Raw genomic sequence first — 25463 nt, 5'->3', positions numbered from 1 at the left:
GAAAGGCTGCATCTGGTGTAGGAATTTCAGACCTTTTCTCTGGGATATCATCGCACTCGGTAATTGGTGGTAGGGGAAGACGTGTCTTACCATCTATGGATTCCACTATATAGCCAGTGGCTTTCCTTCCTGCTGCCTCAAAACTCCCTGCACAGGTTTTTAAGGAGTAAGGGGTGCTGGGGCCTCTGATGTTAAATGTCTCAAAGAAGTTTGACCTGGCTAGAGAACCATTACTTTGGTCATCTAGGATTGCATAAAGTTTGACAGCTTTATCTGGTTGGCCTTTGGGGTAGACTCTGACTAAACAGATTTTGGAGCAAGATCTGTTGCTAATGGCATCTTTGCAGACTTCGGTACATTGCGCAGTCATCTCTGGTGTTGCTGCGTTAGTGTCTTTTTGCTCCGCATTGTGCTCCCCGCCATGCTCTGTGTCACTGTGGCTGTTTTGTAAAGCCCATGGGGGAGGCCCAGGGTGTAAAGCTGTGTTGTGACTTGTGCTGTGACATTCTGTGCAGTTAGGACTAACCTTGCAATCTTTGGCGAGGTGAGATGAAGAAGAGCAGCATTTGTAGCAGATACCATTTTCTCTTAAGAAGGCCTTACGGTTCTCCAGGGACTTTTCTCTGAAGGCTCTGCATTTCAGGAGAGGGTGTGGTTTGTGATGCAGAGGGCACTGCTTGGCGGGATCTTTCTCCCTGGTCTCTTGGTGAGCAGAGCTGATAAACCTGTGGGAAGAATCTGAGTTATGAACGTTAGTCTTGTGAACTGTGACTGCAGTTTTGCGAGGGTTAGGTAGCGCAGGGGTAGTGCCTGTTAGGGTAAAGGCAAAACTAGGGTCATTCCTGGTCTTGGCTTGCTGACTTACAAAGTCCACAAAAACAGAGAATGGTGGAAATGGTACCTTGTTACGCTGTTTGAACTTTGAACCGTGGGTAATCCATTGTTCCTGTAGATTATAAGGTAGTTTTTGCACTATAGGGTTAATGCCTCTGGCGGTGTCTAGGAAGGCAAGTCCTGGCAAGTCTCCCTCACATTTGGCTACTTGGAGCTCCATTAGTAAGTCGCTTAACTCTCTAAGTCTCTGATAGCCTCTGTTAGGTAGCCTAGGAAAATCATCAATCCTTTTGAATAGTGCGTTTTCTATTACCTCTGGTGAACCATAGCACTCATTAAGTCTGTCCCAGATCATTTTAAGGCCATACTCAGGATGGTTAATATTAATCACTCTTATCCTTCTAGCATGTTCAACTGATTCATTCCCAAGCCATTTAATTAAGAGGTCTATCTCTTCACTATATGAAAGGCCTAAATCTTTGATTGCGTTTTGGAAAGAGGATCGCCATGCTCTGAAACTCTCAGGGTGATCATTGAACTTTGAGAGTCCTTTTGTGACCAGGTCACGGCGTGCAAGAAATCTGGCAAAGTCTAATGTATCTTGATTGGCTCTAGGTGCATTAGCATGGTGGGTAAGTGGTGTGTTATCATACCTGGTAGGAATGACTGGTTCCTGCTGGCTTGTATTTCCCCACCTTTGTGTGTAGGAGGTAGTGCCATGGTTGTAGTTTGCGGCTACAGGCTCTTGGCGTGAGGGTGAGTTGTCTCTCATGGATCCACTGTGATTGGAGTCCTCTTGCTTGCAGGTTTGCAGTCTGCTACTGACTTGTGGTGGCACTGCATAGTGTACTTGGCTTGTTTCATTTATGAAATCTGATTGCATATCTTGTACTGGTGGAGCGTTGCTGCTATTTGCGGACACTTGGCGCACGTATTCTGCTGCACGTTGCATTGAATTCTGTGATCCAAGTTCTGCATCAAGTATATTAATGGTTTCTCTTATGTTGACGCGTTCTGCAGACTCTAAGAACTCTGCTTCGGCCATAGCGGCGGCAGCTTCCCTCTCAGCAGCAAGCTTCTCACTAATTGCTTCTAAGCGTTTTTTCTCTACTTTCAACTGCATTTCTTGCTCAGCAAAGTTGGCCCGTACCTTTGCAGCTTCTGCTTTTGCACGTGCAAGGATGGCTGCATTGCTAACTGATGTTGATTTGGAGGAACCAGAGATGTAGGACCTTGTTTTGCATGAAGATTTTGTTTTATGAGACATAATGATGAGGTGTAAATGCTTGACTGCGTAGAGACTGCTGTATTGCCGTGTGCAGGTATCTGTTCTGACAGTGTAGCAGGGCTCTGTGAAGTCAGGTTCTTGGAACTGTTAAGCTGTTTGACTGTGCAGGGACTGCTGTATTGCCATGTGCAGGTAGCTGTGCTGACAGTGTGAGGTTTCTGTGTAGTCAAATGGCGGTACTCCTATTGCTGAGTTGCCACTGTTAGTAGACTGTATAGAAAACTTGTGCTGTCATATGCAGATAGCTGTTGCTGGCAGTGTAACAGATCTGTAAGTCAGTACATGTGATCCACTTGCTGACAGACAATGCTGCTGACAAATTCAGGACGTATGTTTTAAGTTGCAGACAGCCTGATATTTTGCTGACAAATCAGTGTTCATGTGTCCAACTCGATGGTAGCATCGATGGCATCGATGGTTTGCTGATGAAGTCAGTGTGCATGTGTCCAAATGCTGATAGCATTCGATGTTTTACTGTTCAGTCTCTCACTAAGCAGCTTGGCAAATTCGAAACCTACAGCATAACCCTCCTTTACTTTTCAATAATCGATCTTGATATACGATGTCTGAAGAACGGTATTTATTATCCAGTAAAGGGATCATGTATATATATATGCGATGATTGATTAGATGGTGCATATACAATGAATTGGATAAAACATCGAATGCTGTATCAGGCTGGACCATGTGAGCTGTGTCTGTCTGCATACATGTGAAACTTAATATGGCCCCTGATGATCCTCTTTGTCCCAGAATGCATTGCTAGCTAGCTAGCTACGGAAAGCTAAGGGGGACAAACTACCTAGCATGCAGTAGCTCTGTACTGACCACAGGAAGGAGTGGATTATGCAAAACAGAGAAACAATAGAACACAACAGAAACTTATGCTGAAGGCATGACACCTCCTCTGCTGAATACATTCTTCTGGATGACTGGGATGACATTTGGGATGACATTTGGGATGCCATTTTTATTTTTGTGTTACTGGTAGTGAAATGTTTCAACACGTGTATAGTGTAGGGGGGGGTACAAACTTTATTTCAACCCGGGGGGTATGTAGTGTGTAGTGTGTATGTAGTGCAGAAAAAAAAAATACTTTATACAAAAAAAAAAAATTGAAGGGGTTAAAAAAAAAAAAAATTGAAGGGGTTAAAAAAAAAAATTGAAGGGGTTGGAAAAAAAAAAAAAAAAAAGGTCCTGCGCCAAAAATTGAGCACAGATGTTGGTCAGTAACGTCCGTCACTGAACAGCGCTCAAAGGCAACAGGAATTTGATCAAAAAAAAAAAAAAAAATAGATCAACCCTGTGCCGAAAAAAGCTGATCAGTGATGTACGTCACTGATCAGCGCACAGTGGCCACAGGACACCCACAAAATCACAGTGTGTGTAAAAAAAAAATTTAAAAAAGACCCCACAAAAAAAAAAAAGGTGATCAGTGATGCGACACTGATTACCAGTGAGGGGCAGCAGGTGCACAACCTTTGGTGCAACTGACAGTGCAACTGGCAGCAACTGACAGGTATATATTAAAAAAAAAAAACCTCTGCACCCCCAAAAAGTTGCTGATCACCTCAGATATAGTGATCAGCACAAAAGGCGGGGGCAGCAGACACAAAATTTAGCACTCTCTATCACTCTCTGTCACTATCTCTCTCTATCTCTCTATCTCTCACTATCTATCACTATGACACTGCAGCAGCAGCACTGCCAGTTATATATATGAAAAATAACCCCTGCACCTCCAAAAAGTTGCTGGGGGTGCACAAAATATAGCAGTCTCTATCACTCTCTGTCACTATCTCTCTATCTCTCACTATCTATCACTCTATGACACTGCAGCAGGTATATATATATATAAAAAAAAACCTGTGCCCCCAAAAAGTTGCTGATCAGTTAATTTATACTGATCAGCACAAAAGGGGGGGCAGCAGTCAGTTATATAAAAAATATATAGCACAATCTGTCACTATCTCTCTATCTCTCTCTATCTCTCTCTCTCTATCTCTCTATCTCTCTATCTATAACTATAGCACACTGCAGCAGCACAAAATATAGCACTCTCTGACACTATCTCTCTCTATCTCTCTCTATCTATCTCTCTCTATCCTAACGCTATTACACTGCAGCAGCACAAGTTCACAACACAGGAAGTCACAAGTAGTAACAGGATCCAGGAAGCATCCAGCACACTACAAGCAGTGATGAAGCAGTGATCAGGTAAGTATTTTGCTCGGTTCAGGTCAGTAAATGGCGGCAGCTGGGCACGGTGACCGCACTGCACGCTATTCCAGACCGGAATGGCGTCTGCAGTGCAGTCACCGTTAGTTTAAATCCCCCTCCTTGGCTGTGATTGGTCCGTCGGTCCGACGAACCAATCACGGCCTTTGGGGGCGGGCGGGGTGAGGTGGGGTGACACCAGTGTCACCCTTACACCCCGCGGTGATTGGTGCTGTACTTTACAGCACCAATCACCTCCGATCGCGTGTCACCGGCGAACGTTATTCGCCGGTGACACAGAAAACGCTGTAATTGGCTGTTCACACTGAACAGCCAATCACAGCGATCGCCGACGGGGGGGCGGCATCGCAGCCCCCCCTGGGCATGCAGGGACATGTCTGCTGTCAGGGACAGCAGACATGTTGAAACTGTCACCGCGTCTATAGACGCGGTGACAGTTTAAATCCATGACGTACATTTATGCCATGTGTCGGGAAGTACTTCCCGACCATGACGTAAATGTACGTCAAATGTCGGGAAGGGGTTAATTATTACAACTAATAACAAGGGGCCATAAATAGGGGAAATGTGTAACCAAAAATGTTAATATTTCCCCTTTAAGTCTAACAAGTCTAAATCTGCAATAACTTTTAAAGGTGTTTTAGCTGACAGATTCCTCACTATCATACATTGTGGGGATGAAAATAACATGCAAAAAGATACTAAAACGAAAGGGAGTGTCCAGACAGGATTATGAGGCTGACAGCTGCCTGTCTGAAAATACATTTCCCACCTCCTTCTGTATCATTCCAGAGTTTAGGTTTGCAGTGTATGGCTAAAATGAGAACATCATTATGGTGCTGGTAACAACAGGCATAATCATCAAGTTACTCAATCTATTTAGTGATAGTATGTTATTTCAAATTCCTTTCTTTACTGTCCATCTCTCCTTGGGGGCACTGATGCAAGCATGAAATAAACTATGCTGCACTTTGTATACTGTATTTCGGGCACTGCAAGCATATATTCATTTTATTTTAGAAACCTGAAGTCTATATGTAAGAAATAAAAAATATAAAAAAATGTAAAAAGTGATGCTGAGAGTGGGAGGAGTTTCCCTGGATCTGCTGCCCCCACTTAGTATACCTAAAGTTAAGGATGGCACCATCAACCTTGGGATATTTCTGGATAGATGGAACCCACACATGGGCCCTTATTAAGATCTGATTGCAGTACAAATTTGTTTGGAAAATGGGCAAAACCATGTGCACTGCAGGTGGGGCACATGTTACATCTGCCTCACCTGCAGTGCACATGGTTTTGCCCATCTAAGAAGGATTTTGTCAGAAAGAATGAACCAAAATAAGGCCCTTAGTGAGAATATCCATTGTAAAGTGATTTGACTTCATATTGATTCTCCTCTCCGGGGCATGCAGAATACACTCTATATTTAGCTTTTTATCATCGATTACTATGTTTACCACTTATTGCTGCTATATTACAAGTGCACTTTGATGTGGCTTTTGTGATAATTTTATTCATTTATTATTAGGTTTTTTTCTACCCATGTGCCACAAGCCGACAACAGGAACAAGGAGAAAATATGAATATAGGATAGGTAGATAACAGCCGCATATTACAAATGGAACAAACTGCGTAATATTGTTAGTAGGGTAATTAGGAAAGAGTAGGTGAATAGTAAAGGGAGAACTAGAGAGTAGTTGACAGTATGTTGGGTAGCTAATATATTATTGAACATGAGGAAGAGGAGCTTTGTATAAATAATCATTTGTATTGCACCTTTAATATGAGCTTTCAGTCTACAATACACAGTAGAAAGGTAGAGCTTTCAAATATGGGTTACAATTTTAATACAAATAATGGAAAGGGTTAACACTTATTATGAAAGTTTTAAAAATCTGTAAAAAAAAAGAGATATAATCACAATCAGACCTATTTGATTAAAGTACAGATGGAGCGGGTTTTCTTCTTTGCAGGGGATGGCGATGGCGACGCCAGCCGCATCCCCCGCCACCCGCCATCTGTTCTGTGAAAGGGGATGCGCGTGCACGAGATGCGCGCGTCCCCTTCCGACGGCGCTTCCCCCGGGTCCCAGCCGGCTTGTCTGTGGTCACCGGGGGTCCCCACCGCCTCCCCGCACCTCCCCCCCAACCCTGTCCGTCTCCCTGAAGCGGAGACGGACAGGGTCCCATCGCCCCGGCGCACGGACACTGAGAGGCGCGTGAGACGGTGATGTTCTGGCGATTTGCCAGCAAAGAAGAGCCCGGCCCCATCTGAATATCATTGTATATATCCAAATATACTGTAGGGCCTAATTCAAACATGACTGTTTATGTGAGAATTTGCAGTGGACTGCGTGGAGAACGCCACCACCGAGACAGAAAAATAAGACATCCCTTGCTATATTGTGAGAGAATTGCGAATGGATCGCTAATTGCACATACACTATTAAATCCATACACAATTCCTGAACCACAAAACAGTTTTTGGAATCAGTGCAAATGTGAGTAGGTCTGAGACTTCCACTAATCTGTGACTGAGACAGGGTGGAAGTGGTAATCGCGATGTCACAGACCCATCTCAAAAACATCTGGGAACACCAGTGGTTTTTCCATCACACCCAGAAAACGGCAAGTTGCCACCCTTAAACGCCGGCTTCCTGTCAGTCAAACTCAGAGAGGATTACGTTTAGGATCCAAATGCATTTTCAGTCGCTAATTCCCCTTGCACATGCGCGATGTACTGTATACAGTACACATACACAATCATTTGATAATTGCTCAATTTGCAAATTCTCTAATATCCGGTTGAGTCTGAATCAGGCCCATAATCCAGTTAAAGGAAGAAATATATCTATATATATATATATATAGTGCAGGAACAGATGGGCGGGTCTCATGCAAAGAGGTGATACTTTAAGTGTTAAAACGGTCAACGCCGTTTCGGGTTTACCCCTGTAATCAGGACCAACACCATACATATATATGTATATATATATAGATATATATATATATAGATATATATATATATATATATATCTATATATATATATATATTATAACCATATATACCTATATAGATATAAAAGAGCACCAAGAGATTCAGTTAATAAACAAGATTATGTTTTATTATGTAAGAAGTATATAATCTCAAGAGATCAGATTTAAAATAGATATAAAAAATTTCAGAGCATAAAATAATTGTATATTGCACTTAATTCACTTAATTGGTGATGTCCAAATTCTCCTAAAGTGTCACTTGACCTGGTAGTTATACAGTATATAAGATATTTATGCATGAATTGCCATACTGGTCACATTTCTCCAGTTGGAATAAACCTCATATGAGGTGTAATTTAGCTGTGAAGGTCTTATTAATGGCTCCAGCTTACCACTGAACGACCCGTCAGCCGCTCAGCTGGCAGAAAGCCAGTAACTGAATGTAGTCGTCAGCAAGCCGTCAGCCTGGGAGGATTGTGGCCAAGTACTCAAGTACTAACACATTGGGCATATTTCATCACAGAACTCTAGATAGAGAAAAAAAAACAGTTGCCTGCAATCAAAAAGTTGTCACCCAGACAGAAAGAATACACGCCCCTTGCAAAATTGTAAATGTATTGCAAACAGCGATGCAGTTACAGATCCATTTAGAAAAACGGAACATCAAGAAGATTTTTTTCCATCTGCTTCCATTAATCTGCTAAGGAACCAGGTTGGAAGAAACCAGGTTGGAAGTGGTCATCATTGACATCAGAGACCCACCCAAAAAACTCCTGAGCACATCTGCATTTTCACAAACATACCCATGGTTCCCCCAGTAAATGTTGGCTTCCTGCATCTGCTCTGTGACTGCTCTTTCGTATGATATTTATTCAATAATTGGAACCACGCTGGTGCAATGCGAATACTGTGCATGTGCAGTCGTTTGATAATCGACCAGATTGTGAAATATCAGAATCAGCTTTATTGGCCAGTTATACTTGCGTATACAAGAATTTTTTTTTGGTTTGCTGTGCAGCGGCCAGGTGGGTAACAAGTAAACAGCATACAGTATAAACAATAACAATATAAACAGGTGGGGGAACATGTACAGTCATACATAAAGTTATTCCGAGGGGACACCGTGTTAGATTATGTGCAAAGGGTTATGGCGCAACTAGACAGTGAGGTGTTCGTGAGTTCAGGTGTCAACAGGTGAACCATTTGAGGGAAGAAACTTTTTAGGCTTCTGGTGGACCTGGTGGGAATAGCCTGGTAACGTCTGCCTGATGGCAACAGGTTAAACAAGCTAGGGCCAGGATGTAGTTGGTCCTTGACTATCTTCATTGTCTGCTTTTTTGCTCTGGACAGGAACAGGTCCTGGACAGAGGGAAGGTCCGTCCCGATTATCTTCTCCGCAGTTCTGACTACCTTTTGGAGTCTGCATTTGTCTCTCTCACTGGCGGAGTTGTACCAGACCAGTATTGAGGAGCACAGTACAGACTCCACAATCGCGGAGTAGAAGAGGAGCCGAAGCTTCAGTGGGATGTAGAACTTCCTCAGTTGCCTAAAGAAGAATAGCCTCTGCTGTGCTTTTCCAACAATAGTATCAGTGTTGGGCCCCCATTTAAGGTCCCGGGAGATTGTGGTTACTAGGAACTTGAAGAAGTCCTCTAGCGATACCACACTGTCAGCAATAGTTAGCGGGGGAATATCAACAGAATTCTTCCTAAAGTCCACTACCATCTCAACAGTTTTGAGTGAGCTTTAGATGGTTGCTGCTGCACCACTGTGCCAATCGGTCCACTTCTTGTCTGTTGGCCGATTAGACCACGTCCTTCATAAGGCCAATGACGGTAGTGTCATCGGCGAATTTGATTGTCTTTACTGATTGCGCCTCTGAGGTGCAGTCGGTGGTGTACAGGGAGAAGAGCAGGGGTTAGAGTACACAGCCCTGGGGTGCTCCTGTGCTGATGGGCCGCACTTGGGAGGTGAATTTTCCCATTTTCACAACTCAGAACTCTCAGAAAGTCCACAATCCAAAAACACGTTGCTTCAGGGACTCCTAGGCGGATTAGTTTGGGGTGGAGGATGTTGGGGATGATTATGTTGAAAACCAAGCTGAAGTGAACAAACAGGACCCTCGCATAGGTACCAGGCATATCCAGGTGCTGCAGAATGTAGTGCAGGCCCAGGTTGACTGCGTCCTCAATGCATCGATTCGATTGGTAGGCGAACTGGAGGATGTCTAGCTGGTGGCCAGTCAGAGCTAACAGGTGGTTCAATATGTAATTAGTGATCCATGCTGAATTAGGACATTTAACAGTAAGCCATTTCAAGTTAACTATGGCATCACAAGCAAGCCAATTAAAGATGGCTACATCATTTCTCCGTCCCCTAGCACTGACTTATATTAGCCAGCGCAAGGCAACACAAGTCAGTTGAACAGTCGGAAAGAAGCAGAAAAGAGCTCTTGAAGTTAAAAGCAAGAGTAATTTGCCAGAAGGCCTAGAGGGCAGCAGTCATTATGAAGGGCTGTAAGTAGGCCAATGCCCACCAGGTGTACACCAAAAGCCATCATCTGTCAGAAGAGGGGACATTAACGATTCTGGAAGCCCTAGGTGTCACAATGGAGAGGTGAAACAAATTCAAAAGAGGTATCGCTGGCTACTGCTTTGTGAGTGAAAACTACTGGAAGCACAGCAGCAGTGAAGATTAACCTATCTCAGATATAGGCTACAGCAGTGGTTCCCAAAGGTTTTTGAATCACGGCACCCTAAAGCATCAGAATTGTTGAAAAGGACTCACTTCTGTTTGTCCACATAGTTTAAGATTGACCATAAATAATTTACATTAGTACTAGATGACCAGCCCAAGGCACCCCTACAAGTGTCCTGAGGCACCCCAGGGTGCCTAGGCTCACAGTTTGCCTAGGCTCAAGATTTCAACTGAAGACTACACGTCTGGTATGTCCATTGCAGGGCTTAAAAAATGTCCTGGAGAAAATGGAACTCATTTCCCTCTGCCACACAATACCCCCCTCCCCCCATTAGCCAGATCCAGGGCCAGTGCTAGGGTTTGGTCACCCCCTGCAAACTATAATTGTCACGACCCACCGCAGCTTCCGGGTCTGCCGTGACTCACACCACATGGCATACTCACCTAGGCTGGCACTCTTCTCCCTACTACTCTTCAGGGGGTGTCTGACATCCTCCAGTGGTTCCTGTTCACTGACAGCTGCCCTCCTGCGGGTCCAGTGATCCTCATTGCTGGCTCCTGGTATGGGCACCGCCATATTGGACTGTATCACTTCCCGGTCTGGTTTCTTTTTTTTTTGTTTTATATATCATAGGGATCTGTGCAGGCTTGCAAACTATTGTGGCAATGCTTCTGTATGATGGCAGGATTAGGGCAGCACAAGGGATTAGAAACTGTTGGGGTTTAACATTGTATTCTGTTTAGTAGGTCAAATGACATAAGGCTAATAATGCTGTATTTTACCTTTAGAACCCACCATCAGTCCACAGTGGGTTTTGGTGAGTTTGGGATTACTGCAAACCCGCAGCTCAGTAAACCTACTCTTTAATCTCCTTTTTTTTTTTGATGTTTTGAGTTTGTGCAATGCCATACAAAGTTCAGTTATAGAAACACAAGCAGATAGGGGGTTATTCTGGTTCACTCTTTCTGACAAATTCCTTCTTAGATGGACAAAACCATGTTCACTGCAGGGGGGCAGATATAAGAGGTGCAGAGAGAATTAGATTTGGGTGAGTTATTTTGTTTCTGTGCAGGGAAAATACGGACTGCTTTATTTTTACACTGCAAAATAGATCTCACTTTGAAGTAAAACCCCACCCAAATCTAATTCTCTCTGCACAAGTAACATCTGCCCCACCTGCAGTGCACATGGTTTTGTCCATCTAAGAAGGAAGTTGTCAGAAAGAGTGAACCAAAATAACCCCCATAATGTAAGTGGCAGCAGCAGAAATGCAGTTCATTGTAAACAACCATCCTTATTCACTGTTTATGTTATTTCTGATATCAAGTTTTGTTTTCTTAATTCTTAACATGAAATAATATAACAAATATGGTAAATTAGCTTTATAGGTTTAACCCCTTCAGTGGTAATCCCAAGAATTTTCCGGGCTATGCTTCAGTGCCCAGAAGGGCAAGCTCGGAAAATGGGAATGCTTAGAGCCGGGCAGCACTGCTGAGCTGATTGCTGAACTCAGCTAGCTTCAGCACTGCCCGTCTCCTCCTCTAGCCCCCCACACCCCCACCCCCACCCCCCAGCTGCGATGGGACTGTAACATTGCGCCGGGGGCAGAGGTGGACATAGTGCTTAGTGGCGCTGCCCGTCGCCGGGAGACAGCATGGTGGGTTTTTTTAGGGAGTGCTCCCCATAAAAATTCACCCAGTGGGGAGCGCTCCCTAAAAAAAAACCACCACGCTGTCTCCCGGGTTAAGAAGACTAGTGGTTAACCATGTGAACATCCTAAGACAGTGTTTTTAAACCACTGTGCCGTGGCACACTAGTGTGCCTAGAGCTGTTCTCAGGTGTGCCCCCAGATATAGAGATGCCCAAACCAGTTTACAGCCATCACCAGTTCAACTGCTATTTACTGGTCTCTTCTTTTCATGTAAAGGGCCAATGTATTTTATTTTTGTTACCTGTGGGGACCAGTGTGATTGTTTTTTATTGGAGACCAATAGGTTTGGTTTTATTCCCCGCGGAAGCCGGTGTGTTTTGCCCTGTGGGATCTCATGGTGTGCCTTGGCAATTTTCAAATCTTATTTAGGGTGCCGCAAGGTAAAAAGGTTAAAAATCACTGTTCTAAGATGTTGGGCGAAATGTAATAGGGTGCGATTTTTGGACGAGTTCCAAACTCGCCAGAAATCGCACCTTTAAAAATCGTGTTTTTTGCCGCGAATTCGCATATGTAATGAGATGCGAATTAGCGGCAAAAAATGCGATTTGCCGCGATTTGCCGCGATTTTTAGTCATGAAAATGTGCGCATTTTCAGTCATGAAAATGTGCGCATTTTCATAAATGCGATTTTGTGCTAAAAAAAAAAAAAAGTAAAAAAAAAAATGGCGTGGGGTCCCCCCTCCTAAGCATAACCAGCCCCGGGCTCATTGAGCCGGACCTGGTTCCAAAAATACGGGGGGACAAAAAGCATAGGGGTCCCCCGTATTTCTGAAACCAGCCCCGGTCCTGATTGGCTGAGCTATGCGTCTCCATGGAGACGCATACTGTAGCTCAGCCAATCACGCTCTCAGCCTCTGTAGCACTCGGACAGCGCTACAGAAGCTACGGACGGAGAAAGCCGGTGACAGGCAACGGAGAAAGCCGGTTCTCCCCGCTGCCTGTCAGTGCGGGGGGAGCCGGCTGTAAAGCAGCCAGACCAGCGCTGGATCCAGGAATGGTAAGTAACGCTGGTGTAAAAGTGAGGTGTGTGTGTGTAATAAACTTGTACTTCTCTGTGTGTGTGTTTTTTATAAACATTCTTTTTACAGGTGGACTACAAGTCCCAGCGGGCCCATTAATGCCCCGTATGCTGGGACTTGTGGTTCTCCAAGTCCCAGCATGCGGGGGAGGTCTGCTGGCACTTGTAGTTCGCCGGTAAAAAGCAATGTAATGATATGTATGATGGATTTAACCCTATCAGGCCGGCGTCCACTGGCCACGGACGCCGGTGACAGCCCCGGGCTTCAGCCCTGGACGGGTGAAGCCTGGGGGGGGGGACCCCTTTATTGGGGGGGTCCCCACTCCTCCAGGTACCCCGTCCAAGGCTGACCAGCCATGGTGCTCATGTTTTGGCCGGGGGACCTTGTATAAAAAGTGTCCCCCGGCTGTGGCATGACACCGCGGGCTGTTGGAGCCCGGTGCTGGTTTCAAAATACGGGGGACCCCCAGATTTTTTGTCCCCCGTATTTTTGGAACCAGGACCGGTCCAAGAGTCCGGGGCTGGTTTCAGAAATACGGGGGACCCCTATGCTTTTTGTCCCCCCGTATTTTTGGAACCAGGTCCGGCTCAATGAGCCCGGGGCTGGTTATGCTTAGGAGGGGGGACCCCACGCCGTTTTTTTTTTATAAAAACACTTTTACACATTTTTATTAACAGAACCATGCACAGATCTCAATGATCTGTGCATGGTTCTGTCAAATTCGCCTGTCAGAACCTGGTCTATTTTTTTTGCGATTTTTGGTAACATTTACCAAAAATCGCACCCTATTACATTTGCGAGTTGTATACTTTATAATGGGAAAACATCTGGATGCGAATTGAAATGTGACTAAAAATCGCACTTCTAAAAGTGCGATTTCGCGGTAAAAAGTGCGATTTTTTACCGCGATTTTCAACCTATTAAATGTGCGATTTTCGGAAAATGTGCGATTTCGGCCGTTTTTGACCAAAAATCGCACATGTCTAAAAAATCGCACCCTATTACATTTCGCCCGTTGTGTTTATGATGCAAGCTTCTACTTAATAAATGATTCATGCAAAGTGCCAGTTTGTGTTTCTGTCTTTCCTACCCTTAAGTGATTGGTTTACAGTTTTGATTAGCCAGCTAGAGCACAAGCACTGTTCCATAAACAGATATTAAGATTGTGTCCTTACATCCTTTAGCTGTTCCAGATGAAAAATAAGAAACTAAAAGAATATTTAAAAGTACAGTACTCCCAAAATAAAATTCTGTTATGTGTTACAGACCTTTGACTTCATCAAGCCCAGGTCCACGGGAGCAGCGGGGCTAAAATGATGAAAATCATATATTTTTAAATACGTACTGTGATCTATGTATGTAACTATGGGCCGATTCAGACCTGCTTGCCGGGCTGTGAGTTTTCGGAGCCCAGTGAGCAGGTAAAGGCTGCCCCAAGCAGCCCCACCCAAGTGAAATCTCTCCCATGTGCAGCCGTGTACACAGGGGGAAATACATTTGGAATCACTCACCATCTAATGAATTCCCCCCATGTTCACAAGCGCTGAGTAAGGCTAGACTTACTCAGCGCTGCGAAGGCAGTGAGGAGAAGGAGGCCATTACTGATATCAGTGTTCTCTCCCTCCCAACGGGAATGCCTGTGTTTTCTGGGGCATTTTAAGATAACGTTCCAGGAGTCTTACACTTATGTGATAGCTATGTTTATGCAGTGGTGTAACAATAGCTCCGCAGACCCCGTGGTGGCATGGAGGCGCTAGGTAAGTTTGGGAGCCACGGGGTCTGTGGAAGATATTGCTGGGGGCTGCCACCGTATATATTGCTGCTGGCAGGGCGCCCTCCCCTGCGCCTTCTCCTGCCCTCCTTCTCCTCCCCTTATCGCTGCCGCCCAGTCCACTGCAGACTGCCAGGAACAGCAGATCCACCTGCTAGAATGTCACTTTCAAAATGGCCGCCACCTCACAGCAGACGTTTATTAAAGATGCTAGAGGAGGCAGCGACCTCCTCTTGCATCCTAAATAACGGTCTGCTTTAAGGCGGCAGCCATTTTGCAAGTGACATTCAGGAGGAGCACCGGGACTGCAGACAAAAGAATCTGTTGGTCCCAGCGGACAGCAATGGACCAGGCGGTGGAGGTCAGGAGGTGTGTGTGTGTGTGGGGGGGGGGGCGGTGCAAAAACTTGCAGGGGTGCCAAATTCGGAGTTACGCCACTGGGTTTATGGTAATTATTTTGAGCAATAGAGTAGGAACCTGCAATTACGGTAAGTGGGGTCCCTTGGTGGGGGCTGCAGGCTTAAATGCAGTGATCAATATGCTGTATGAACTAATCCCATATGTTTAATATTGTTAATTATATAGTTAAATATTGTTAATTATATAGTTAATATAGTGTGGTATTTTCACTGCCAGGGCTGCCTGCTCGCTGTCACAGCTCGCCCTCTCTGTATTCAACTGAAACCCCCATTCCCTGCATATGCCGATTCCCCCTTTTTGGAGTGAGGGGGAATCTGCGTATGCGGTCGCAGAAGCAGTGAGACTAACTGCTAAATGCAGTGGGCTCCCTGCATTAGCTGCAAGCCTCGCTGTTTGGGGGAATACTCGCTGTCCTGTGACAGCAATGATTTCCCCAGAACATAGAATAGGGTGAGCGTCCGGCGTTAAATTTTATTGAACAAGTGTATATACGTAAATAAATGTAAAAAAAATATTTTGCTTAGAACTAATATATATGAGGGCAAATAGGAGTAGTCCTTTAGGACGTTAGGGGTCTAGTATCTGAAGGGTCTAGTTATAAAGGGTCATCTTTAAATTAATAGCAGCGTTATACCCGCGTTAACCCGAAGGAAACCAGAAGGCAAAGAACAAACCATCATTACTGCTGAAGGACTGCATTATACCCAAAAAATTCAGGAATATCATGTGGCCTCAACTCACCTTTGCCATGAGTGGACCAGGCCCACCACCCCTACGGCTGAGAACACCTGGACTACCCCCAGCCCTACCCCTCATGGTGAGCATGGAGCTGTGAGGGGAAGCAGCAGGGTCAGCCTATGCACCAACACTTCACCCATCAATCCCTTGTAAAAGTGTCAGTCCCCTGCAAATGTGTGTTCATGTATTTTCTCTCCCCCCCCCCCTCCTCTCCTGCAGCACACATCAACCCCACCATGTGCTTTTTCCTGTATTGTGTACCTCCGCAGATTGCACACCCTGCCAGCGCTGACCTATGCAGTGCACCAAGCTGGTTGCCTCAGATGGTATCTCTGCAGACAGGATGTGGATCACGTGGATGTTTCTGTGCAGGGTTTATCATACTACTACAGAAGTATTTGCTTTCCAATATATGCATTGGGTCCTTGTATGGCTCGCCCCTTACAGTGTAACCTTCGTAGTGCGCCCTCCATGGCTGCCTCATCTGGTGCACTTGTGAATGGGATGAAAAATACATGGACCTGAGTATACATTGAAATCATCCATTTTGGGTAGTTTCTTTTAGGGGTAATCTATTTCACCCTGGGTAATCCTACGCAGAGCGCCTAAAATGGCTGCCGCACTTGGTACCTTGTCAGGGTGGAGTACACAACCCATGGAAGTTATTATCCAAAATGCTGCACCACTCCTGCATTATGCTTACTGTGTGCTCAGGGGCTTTTGTCTGTGACATGTCTGTTACTGTACCTCCAACATCCTCTGTATTATGTGCATTGTTTTTTAATGTCTGTAAGCGCCTTGAGTCCTGCTGGAGAAAGTGCGCTATATAAATTTTACTTACTTACTTACTTACTTACTAGTATCATGCACAGGACAGAGAAAGTAATCGACAATAATTAAAGAACCAACTGGAAAGACAATATAGTTGACAACATACAACAATTGTAGGTACTTGTGTATTTTGGCGGCGCCCCCGATGTCCGTCGTACGACGAACAGATCGCATCGCATCGCATGCCATGCACCCGATGGCATGCGATGCGACGCGATTTTGACCCCCTATACGACCAAAAATCGTATAAGCACCCTAAAGGGTGCTTTTGAGCACCCAAATGGGTGCTTACAATGTTAAATGCACCCCCACGCCACCCCCCGCTATAAACGTGAACCCGAAGCGTGGCGAGCGCAGCGAGCCCGCGAGGGGCGGCGGTACGCGTCCTACGACCTTTTCATACCCCCACTATCCACGTCGGCGTGGAGTTGAGAATAGAATAGTGTGGCGAGCGCAGCGAGCCACCGAGCCCGAAGCGTGGCGAGCGCAGCGAGCCCCGCGAGGGGACGCGGATACCTTCACAGTTATACGCGTCCCCTCGCGGGCTTCACAGGTGTCCGTGGCGACGCGGACACCTGTGAAGCCCGCGAGGGGACGCGTTTACCTGTGAAGGTATCCGCGTCCCCTCGCGGGGCTCGCTGCGCTCGCCACGCTTCGGGCTCGGTGGCTCGCTGCGCTCGCCACACTATTCTATTCTCAACTCCACGCCGACGTGGATAGTGGGGGTATGAAAAGGTCGTAGGACGCGTACCGCCGCCCCTCGCGGGCTCGCTGCGCTCGCCACGCTTCGGGTTCACGTTTATAGCGGGGGGTGGCGTGGGGGTGCATTTAACATTGTAAGCACCCATTTGGGTGCTTATACAATGTTTAATCGCATCGCATCGCATCGTATGGCATCGTATGCCATGTACAATGGCATACAATTTCAAAATTGTATGCCATCGTGCACTATCGTACGATATCGCGTCGCATCGCATACCATCGTATGTGTTATGGTATGCGATGCGATGGGCGCCGCCAAAATACACAAGTACCCAATTGTATAATGTTGGAGGTGCCCCCAGGAATCAAGTACTAGTATTCCTAAAAAAAGAGAAACGGTGGTCCACAGAGAGTGGGCAACCGTTCGCAGAAAGGATTCCTTTTCGGAGGCACACTTTTACATTTTTAGAAATAATGTATAATGACTGAGTATAAAACTTAACTTTTAATTCCAATTAATCTAAAATAGTGGTAACTCTATAGAATCATATGAAGCATAATTAGCCATGAAGAGTTAGACAACAATTAAATATTTTTTGTGAACAAAAAATGACCACTGACATTTACCATATAACAGTATCTAAAACAGTGGCAATTAGTGGTGTTATTTGGACAAACGTGTAGCATTAATATGCAATTTAATTTTTAGGTCCTTAGATAGGACAGCTGGTGACACATCCAGGATGTGTGACTGGTCTGTATAATTGTTGGTAATGTCGTTAAAATTTTTTTTAATTAGATTGAGGAGATATAATACAGAGAGTCACATCAATGCCCGTAGATGGTAATTAGCCGTTAATTACAAGAAATGTCTATATTACAAATAACACAGGTATCCTTGAGGAGGTGGGAAAAGAAAAAGTACCGTCTTCATAAAAATGAGCGGACGGAGGGTAAGAGAAGAGATTGATGCACTGATGGAAAAATAGCAAGTGTAAAGAGGACACTTCTGTAAGTGGTGTTAGGTCAGCCTTGATACTTTGGCATTTCAGGGCTGAAATTCACCACCAGAAAGTCTCTCTTACACGGAAAAAAGGGGGGGGGAGGGGAAAGGCTGTGGTAAATTTTAAACCTGAATGACAGAAGCTGATGGATCAGAACATATCTATATTTACACCATTAATATCTGGTATTGTTTAGGCAGCAGACTGAGGAAGTGTGCGCACACAGTGAGTGTGTTTAATTTTCATTTATGTCACCCATTAACATAGCAATTAGCTGCAATAATTTTATCATGTGATTGGGCGGCAAAATAGAGGAGACATGCACATACAGTTTATATATCACTGATTCTTTGCAACACCTTTCAATCTGATATATGGCCAAAATAATAACTGGTGTGACTAAAGCAGAAAAAATGGAAAAAATATGTGCACGCAATATGAGTGTTAATGGTGATTTGTAACACCAATCACTCTACTGGTGGACAGACATAGTATATAATGTCTCTAACCTCATCTCCATTCATACACCCTCCCGCCCTCTACGGTCGGCTGACGACTGTCGTCTCTCCTCCACCCTGATCACTGCTTCCCATTCTAGAGTACAGGACTTTGCCCGTGCTGCACCCCTTCAGTGGAACGCACTCCCTCGCTCCATTAGACTCTCCCCGACCTTGCAAAGCTTCAAACGGGCACTGAAAACTCACCTATTCATCAAAGCATACCCTTCCACTGCATAAACCAGATGGTTCTCCGTCCCCTTGCCTGTTTACATCCTGCTATCTAACCACCACCCACTTGCTTGCACCTCTTGTAATCTGTCAGTCTCCCCTTCCTACTAGATTGTAAGCTCCTCCGAGTAGGGCCCTCTTCCCTCCTGTTGTCAAAGCCCTCTTCTCTTCACATGTCACTCACAGCTCTTCTATACTCCAACACTCAGTGACCATCTTTGTCCGCATACTCATCTCCATCATTGGCTTCTAGCCTCTAGTTGTATGTTGATTGAGTCCTCACTACTTATATCCAAGCTGTAATGTGTATTGAACTGTGCGCTCTTTATTTGTACTGTATTCTTGTTATTTATTCAATGTTCTGCCAAGCTTTGTCTCCCTGTATTGTTCCTTTGTACAGCGCTGCGAAACACTTGTGGCGCCTTATAAATAAAATTATAATAATAATAATAATGTGAACAACTTGGAAAAATAGGGTAAATACGTACAGGAAGTAAGCGTGTTACAGTTTTTTTTTGCAACACCTATTATTCCAACTAATTTGTAACACCTATTAATCCATCTAATGGCCACAAATTATAATAGGTGTACAGCAAATATGTTGCCGATTATTGGTGACAAATAATACTTTAGCTATTGGTCACACTAGTATCTAATATAGCTGGGCAATATAATAAAGAAAACATGCATGAGCAGTAAAATGTGTTACTGGTTATAAGTACTGTAGGTAACAAGTAACAGCCATCAATCTGCCAAGATATCACATTTGCGCATTATAAATATGAATAGGTTTGTGGGTACGTGTGGATAAATTACCATATAGCCAGGAGAGGAGGGTAGAGAAAAGAGCAGTGCTGATTGCCGGGGTCAATCCCTGAAGTCCCGTCTTCACTGAGCGGATGGGAGATATGAGTGGTGAGGCCGGTGTACTACTGGAGAATGAAAATGGGAGAGAAGTGCGGGGACAGACGCTGTGCGCGGTGTTAGGTCTGACCTGATACCTGGGTAGAGCAGGACAGAGATGTGCCGCCAGCGTGTCCAACACACCCAGAGAAAGAAGAGGGGACGGGGAGTATACCTGTTGCGGCTACCGGTGGCTGGAGCTGTGTCAAGGCTAGCAGTTCCCCATGGATTCAGGGAGCTGCTGTAGCCTGTGTAGTGTCAGCTAATATATATGTACAGATAAAAATGCAGGGTTTCTGGAGGAGATGTGTCCAAATGCTTGGTTTTAGAGAACTGTGACCAGCTTATGAAGATGGCATAATTATCCCTTGACAAGCTACAGTATATAATCTAGCTCTTACAAAGTACAATGTTTGTAATACTAGCTAAAATACCGCTTAATCAGCAGACATTCTTACTCTGCATATTAAGATACCTGTCTCTTCTTGCTGGCAGATTCTCTCTGGTCTTTTTGGCGTGGTGCACTGATTGATTGCTCAGATCAGCACCCTGAGCAGACCTTGTGCAGCTCCTTTTCCATTCTTATATGGCATGTTGTAAATGCAGTTCTACTAAAATCATCTTATAAACAACTGCTATTATGGTCATGATTAGAACCTCTGGAAGACCTTTTTATTTCCCTATGTCATTGATTCTCAAATTCGGTCCTCAGGACCCCACACGTTTTCCATGTGACTTGACAGGTGCACTCATTACTGACTGACACCTTTTAAAAGATCTACTATAGGTGGAGCTAATTATTTCACTTGATTCTGTGAGGAGACCTGCAAAACATGCACTGTGTGGGGTCCTGAGAACCGACTTTTTAGATCCTGTGCCCTATGTAATAGAAAGAAATAAGATATATAAAATAAGTTCAAATGTAGTAATCTAGATCAGTGGTTCCCAACCCTGGTCCTCAAGTACCCCCAACAGTGCACATTTTCCAGGTCTCCACATAGAATCACAGGCAAAATAAATAGTTCCACCTGTGGATCTTTTAAAATGTGTCTGAATAATGAGGGCACCTAGTTTTCCTTCTAGGAACCAAATGAGGCAGGGCGCTGGAGGGGCGGACCAGGCACACCGACGTCACTACAGGGGGCGTGCCTGGGCCGGCGCGTCACTACAGGGGGCGTGCCCGAGCCGCCGCGTCACTACAGGGGGCGTGCCCGGGCCGCCGCGTCACTACAGAGGGCGTGCCCAGGCCGCCGCATCACTACAGGAGGCGTGCCCGGGCCGCCTCGTCACTACAGGGGGCATGCCCGGGCCGCCGCATCACCAAAGGAGGCGTGCCCTGGCCGCCGCATCACCAAAGGAGGCGTGCCCGGGTCGCCACATCGCACATGGGGGCGTGCCCGGGCTGCCGCATCGCTGAAGGGGGCTTGCCCGGCCTTGACTACGTCACTGAGCTGCCGGGACGTAGCCATGGCCGGGCAAGCCCCCTTCAGCAATGCGACGGCCTGGGCACTCCGGCGGGACAGACTGCAGGCTATTTAGCGGGGTGCTGCTAGAGGGGCAGGGCGCATTTTGCCCTTTAAAAATCGGGCAGGGCGCAGCGCCCCGCTAAAACAGCCTAGCGGGAACACTAGGCACCTCCCAGGTGACCTGGAAAACGTGCACTGTTGGGGGTACTTGAGGACCAGGGTTGGGAACCACTGATCTAGATCATGATCAATTGCCTTTGTCTACAGGAAAAGTAGAAGCTCCAGACAAATTAATTTGAAGACATGTTTGCATATTAAAACAAAAGTCCATTCTTAAAACTGTTTAAACGAAATATTTTATTTGAAATAAATATTGAGAAATATACCTACTGCCTACTCTATATTTTTTGTCAACAGAAAGAATCCTACTCAATAGTTTTAGTACAAGCACCACATGCAAATCAGCATGGTGTCTAAATGTAGTATTAAATATGATGCACAATCTCTTCAGTTTCTTCCATTTATGCTTATGCTGTTCCAAACGGCTATATGTTCCTTGATTAAAGCTATACCTTTATCTATACTGTATAGTAACCATTATAATTATACTATGTTAATATATTGGGAACACTCATAATACTGTTTATCACTGTAATTGGATTATGAGGCAGTAGAAACTGTTTTTTTATGAGACTATTACTGGTAATGTATTATTCCTACACAGATATAGGACTTTTATATTCCTAATTGGAATTTTTCAGTGAGAGTTTATATTGCATCTATCAACCATAGCTTCAGTATATACTGCGACCACAGTTTAATTCCGTTTATCTAGGTTACTGTATGTATGTGCAGTGTTTAAGTGATAAATATGCACAAATGTTATTTAGTTATGTATCAGTAAATATTGTATGCTTATGGTTAAGTTTATACAACATTTTTATCATTTCCCATTGGTCTTGTTATTGCAAAAATCATTATTTGCAAGATCAATTGCAATGTGTTTAGCACATCAATATTTTTTTTATTTTGCCAGTAAATGGATCCATGTTTTTGTTCCTTCCGTGTCTATAATCCAGTGATTCTTCTTGTGTGATGTGTGGATGAATTTGGCTACGATCTCCAATTTGGAGCCTTTGTGGTATATTTACTATACCACGAATCATCGGCGTCTTTGACTGATGGTTCTAAAACAGAAAGAATGATTGCTAAACCAGGCTTGTTCAGCACTCATATCAATGGTGTTTTACTGTATCAGAGGTGGGACACCGTCACTAGGCTGAAAAGCATTAGGTAGGCCACTGAAGGTTGACATGCATGAAGGTCAACATGACTGAAGGTCAACATGGGTTTGATTGACAGAGACATTAGGTTGACACAAGCATTAGGTCGACTTGGGGAAGGTCGACAGTCAAAAGGTCGACATGGGGTTTTTCACTTCTTTTCGAGCCGATATGTGCCGACAGGGGGTGTTTCATGCCCTACCATCCATTAGGGTGTGGTGGGAGAATCTAATAGTGTGCCGAGAGTAGCAAGGCTCCATGCCCGATGCCCCAAGCATGGTGAGTGCAGTAAGCCATGCAACGGCACACGTTGCACTTTTTTAGTGCCCACTGTGTCGACATTCAGGTAAAAAAAAGGAAAAAACCCTATGTTGTCAACCTAATGCTTGTGTCGACCTAATGACCCTGTCAACCTAACACATGTCGACCTTCAGTCATGTCGACCTTCAGTCATGTCAACCTTCAGTCATGTGGACCTTCAGTGGTCGACCTAATGCTTGTAGACCTAATGTCTGCCTATCCTATGATCCATACCCATCAGAGATACATCTGGATTGTGTACAAGTTTTTGGGCAACAGAGTTTCGGTAAACACATTGCACATTAAATGAGCCGACTGGTAAAGCAGAAGAGCACACTAGTGTTTATGGGACCTGAGGAAGCCGCCAACTATTCCTAAGGTGGAGAAACACGTAATGGACGTAACGTGTAACACGTAACTTGTGCCAGCAATGTATACATGTAATGCCAGTGTAATGCTCCGTAAGGAGCAGGGAAGGGGGGCAGGACGAGCAGGGCTGGAGGGGCACGGCAGAGCAGGACGCCCGGCATCACAGGGAGCAGAGGAGCCAGAGGGCGGACGGAGGGGTGTGGCGGAGCAGGGCACAAGGCATCACAGGGAGCTGACAGAGGCAGAGGCAGGACTGTCAGAAATGGTGAGTATGCAGGGCGCCGAACAGGGGAGCAAAGGGAAGGAGTGGGGCGGTCAGCCAGGCTGAAAGTCTCTCAGCTTTCAGCCCGGCAGCCGTGTTGGCCACACACACTTAGCGATAATGGCTAAAAAAACAGCCATCATCGCTAGATGTGTAAAACCAGCCAACTGCCCACCTCGCTAGTGATGATGCGGGAGTGCGCTAGTCGGCCATCGGTGGGGCATACAGTCTAGTCGACTTTCACTTGAAAATCGCTGAAAACGGCTGTTCTCTTGAAGATGAAGATGGGATTTTGGCCATATCAACCAATCAGATTGTACTTATTTGTTTAGCACCTTCTAGAATATAATAGACAGAATCTTATTGGTTGCTATGGGCAACATCCCATCTTCAATAGAACTCCCATCTTATTAAATTTAGCAAACATATCAATTATACTAATAAATTATTTGTATGTTAAATTTAATATGAGCCGTTACAGTATGTTTGCATTTGAATAACAAGATTTACTGAGCTCTTTCTTTTGCAAGTTAATGTTTTTTGCTGTTTTGATCTCAAAATTTTAAACAGCTACAATATGAGATGCAAAGCAGTGTGTTTTAGATATATTGTGTGTGCTTGTCAGTCATTTTTAGAGTGGTGGTGGTGGTGGTGGAGAGGGGGGGAGGGGGAGAGGGGGGAAGAGAGAGTGACTGAGGCCTGGGGAGAGTCAGTGAGGCCTGAGGCTGGAGTTGGGCCCTCCCTGGGCTGAGTTCCACACCGCTGCCCGATAGTTCTTATCGTACCTCCTCCCTAGGGGGTGGGGGGGGCACCACCACAGAATAGAGGGCTCCCGCATCTGCTGGTGCTGGGGCTCAGTGGCCTGGGCCTGCAGGCCTGATCACTTCCAATGTGACCAGGGGCCTTTGTTAGGGGCCACGGCTGAGCAGTATGCCAGAGTGTGAGACAGGGGGCCAAGGCTGGGCCTGCAGGGGAGGGGGGCTACTGCTGGTGAGACATCCAGGGCAGAGGCCTCATCTCCAAGGTGAGGCAGGGGGTCAGCCTGCAGGGAAGTGAGCATATGCTGGTGTCTCCCGGAGCAGAGGCCTCCTCTCCTACCGGCCGGAGGGGGTGAGCCAGGGAGATGGGGACCATGACTTGGCACCGCTGGTGCCTTCAGCCAGATCCTCCTCACGAAGGTCGCAGGATGGACGGGGGTCCTCTTCTGCCGCCGCGCCCGTGGTCCACTAGCCGAGGCTGCTTGGGGGATGTAGGTGTGGGGGCCTCTGCTAGGCCGGACTGCCGCTGCCCGGGGGGATCCCAGCCTACTCTTCTCCCTTAGCCGTGATGAGGTCTTCCCGCCCTCTGCCTGCTCGCACCTCTCCCGTCTCGTCCGGCATGGGGGGGGAGCTCCGTGGAATGGAGCGGGAGCGTGCGACCAACTACAACAGCCTCCGGCTGCCCCATCCATCTGAAGGATGGTGCTAGCATGCTTTGCCTCCAGCCTCCTCCGACCGTCTCCCCCTTCCACCATCTCCATCTGTCCCCTGCCACCTCCTCTGTCTCCACCACGCTTCTCCGGGGGCCGAGGATAGGGGAGCCCCTTGAGTGGGAGAATGGAGCTCCATGTCAGTGCGACCATCCTCGGCTCCCACCGGATGTAATACTCTGATGGCATCCCCAATAAGCTACGCCCTCTGTAGGATTGTCAGAGGGGCTCCTACAAGGCCACTCCCACTTTTTTATGCGCATGTCTCTTGGTGGCCCAACCCTGATGCCGCCACTACCTAGAAGCAGAACATTCACCGCCCAATTGCCCTGATATTTAATATGCAGGAACTGCAAAAGTTAAAAGAAAAATAGAGCTTTTGCAAAGGGTGCTACAGAATCTCATTAATCAGCCATAGCTGAAGGCTGGTT

The 25463-nt window shown here is 45.8% G+C and overlaps 1 protein-coding gene across 1 annotated transcript; it reads right to left on the bottom strand.

Annotated features, from left to right (window-relative positions):
* Nucleotides 1–599: 599 nt before the first annotated feature.
* Nucleotides 600–2698, bottom strand: LOC146051181 (uncharacterized). Its single transcript, XM_083167880.1, has 2 exons — nt 902–2698; nt 600–725 (listed from the first exon to the last, which is right to left on the bottom strand). The coding sequence occupies exons 1-2, from the start codon at nt 2099–2101 to the stop codon at nt 600–602; spliced, it is 1326 nt and encodes a 441-aa protein (XP_083024006.1). The 5' UTR covers nt 2102–2698.
* Between the last annotated feature and the right edge of the window lie 22765 nt (nt 2699–25463).

Source organism: Crinia signifera, chromosome 1 (assembly GCF_055691185.1).
Source record: "Crinia signifera chromosome 1, ASM5569118v1, whole genome shotgun sequence".
In the NCBI taxonomy this organism is placed as follows: Eukaryota; Metazoa; Chordata; class Amphibia; order Anura; family Myobatrachidae; genus Crinia; species Crinia signifera.
Note: the sequence above shows the minus strand (reverse complement) of the source record. Positions and strands in the feature narration are given on the sequence as shown.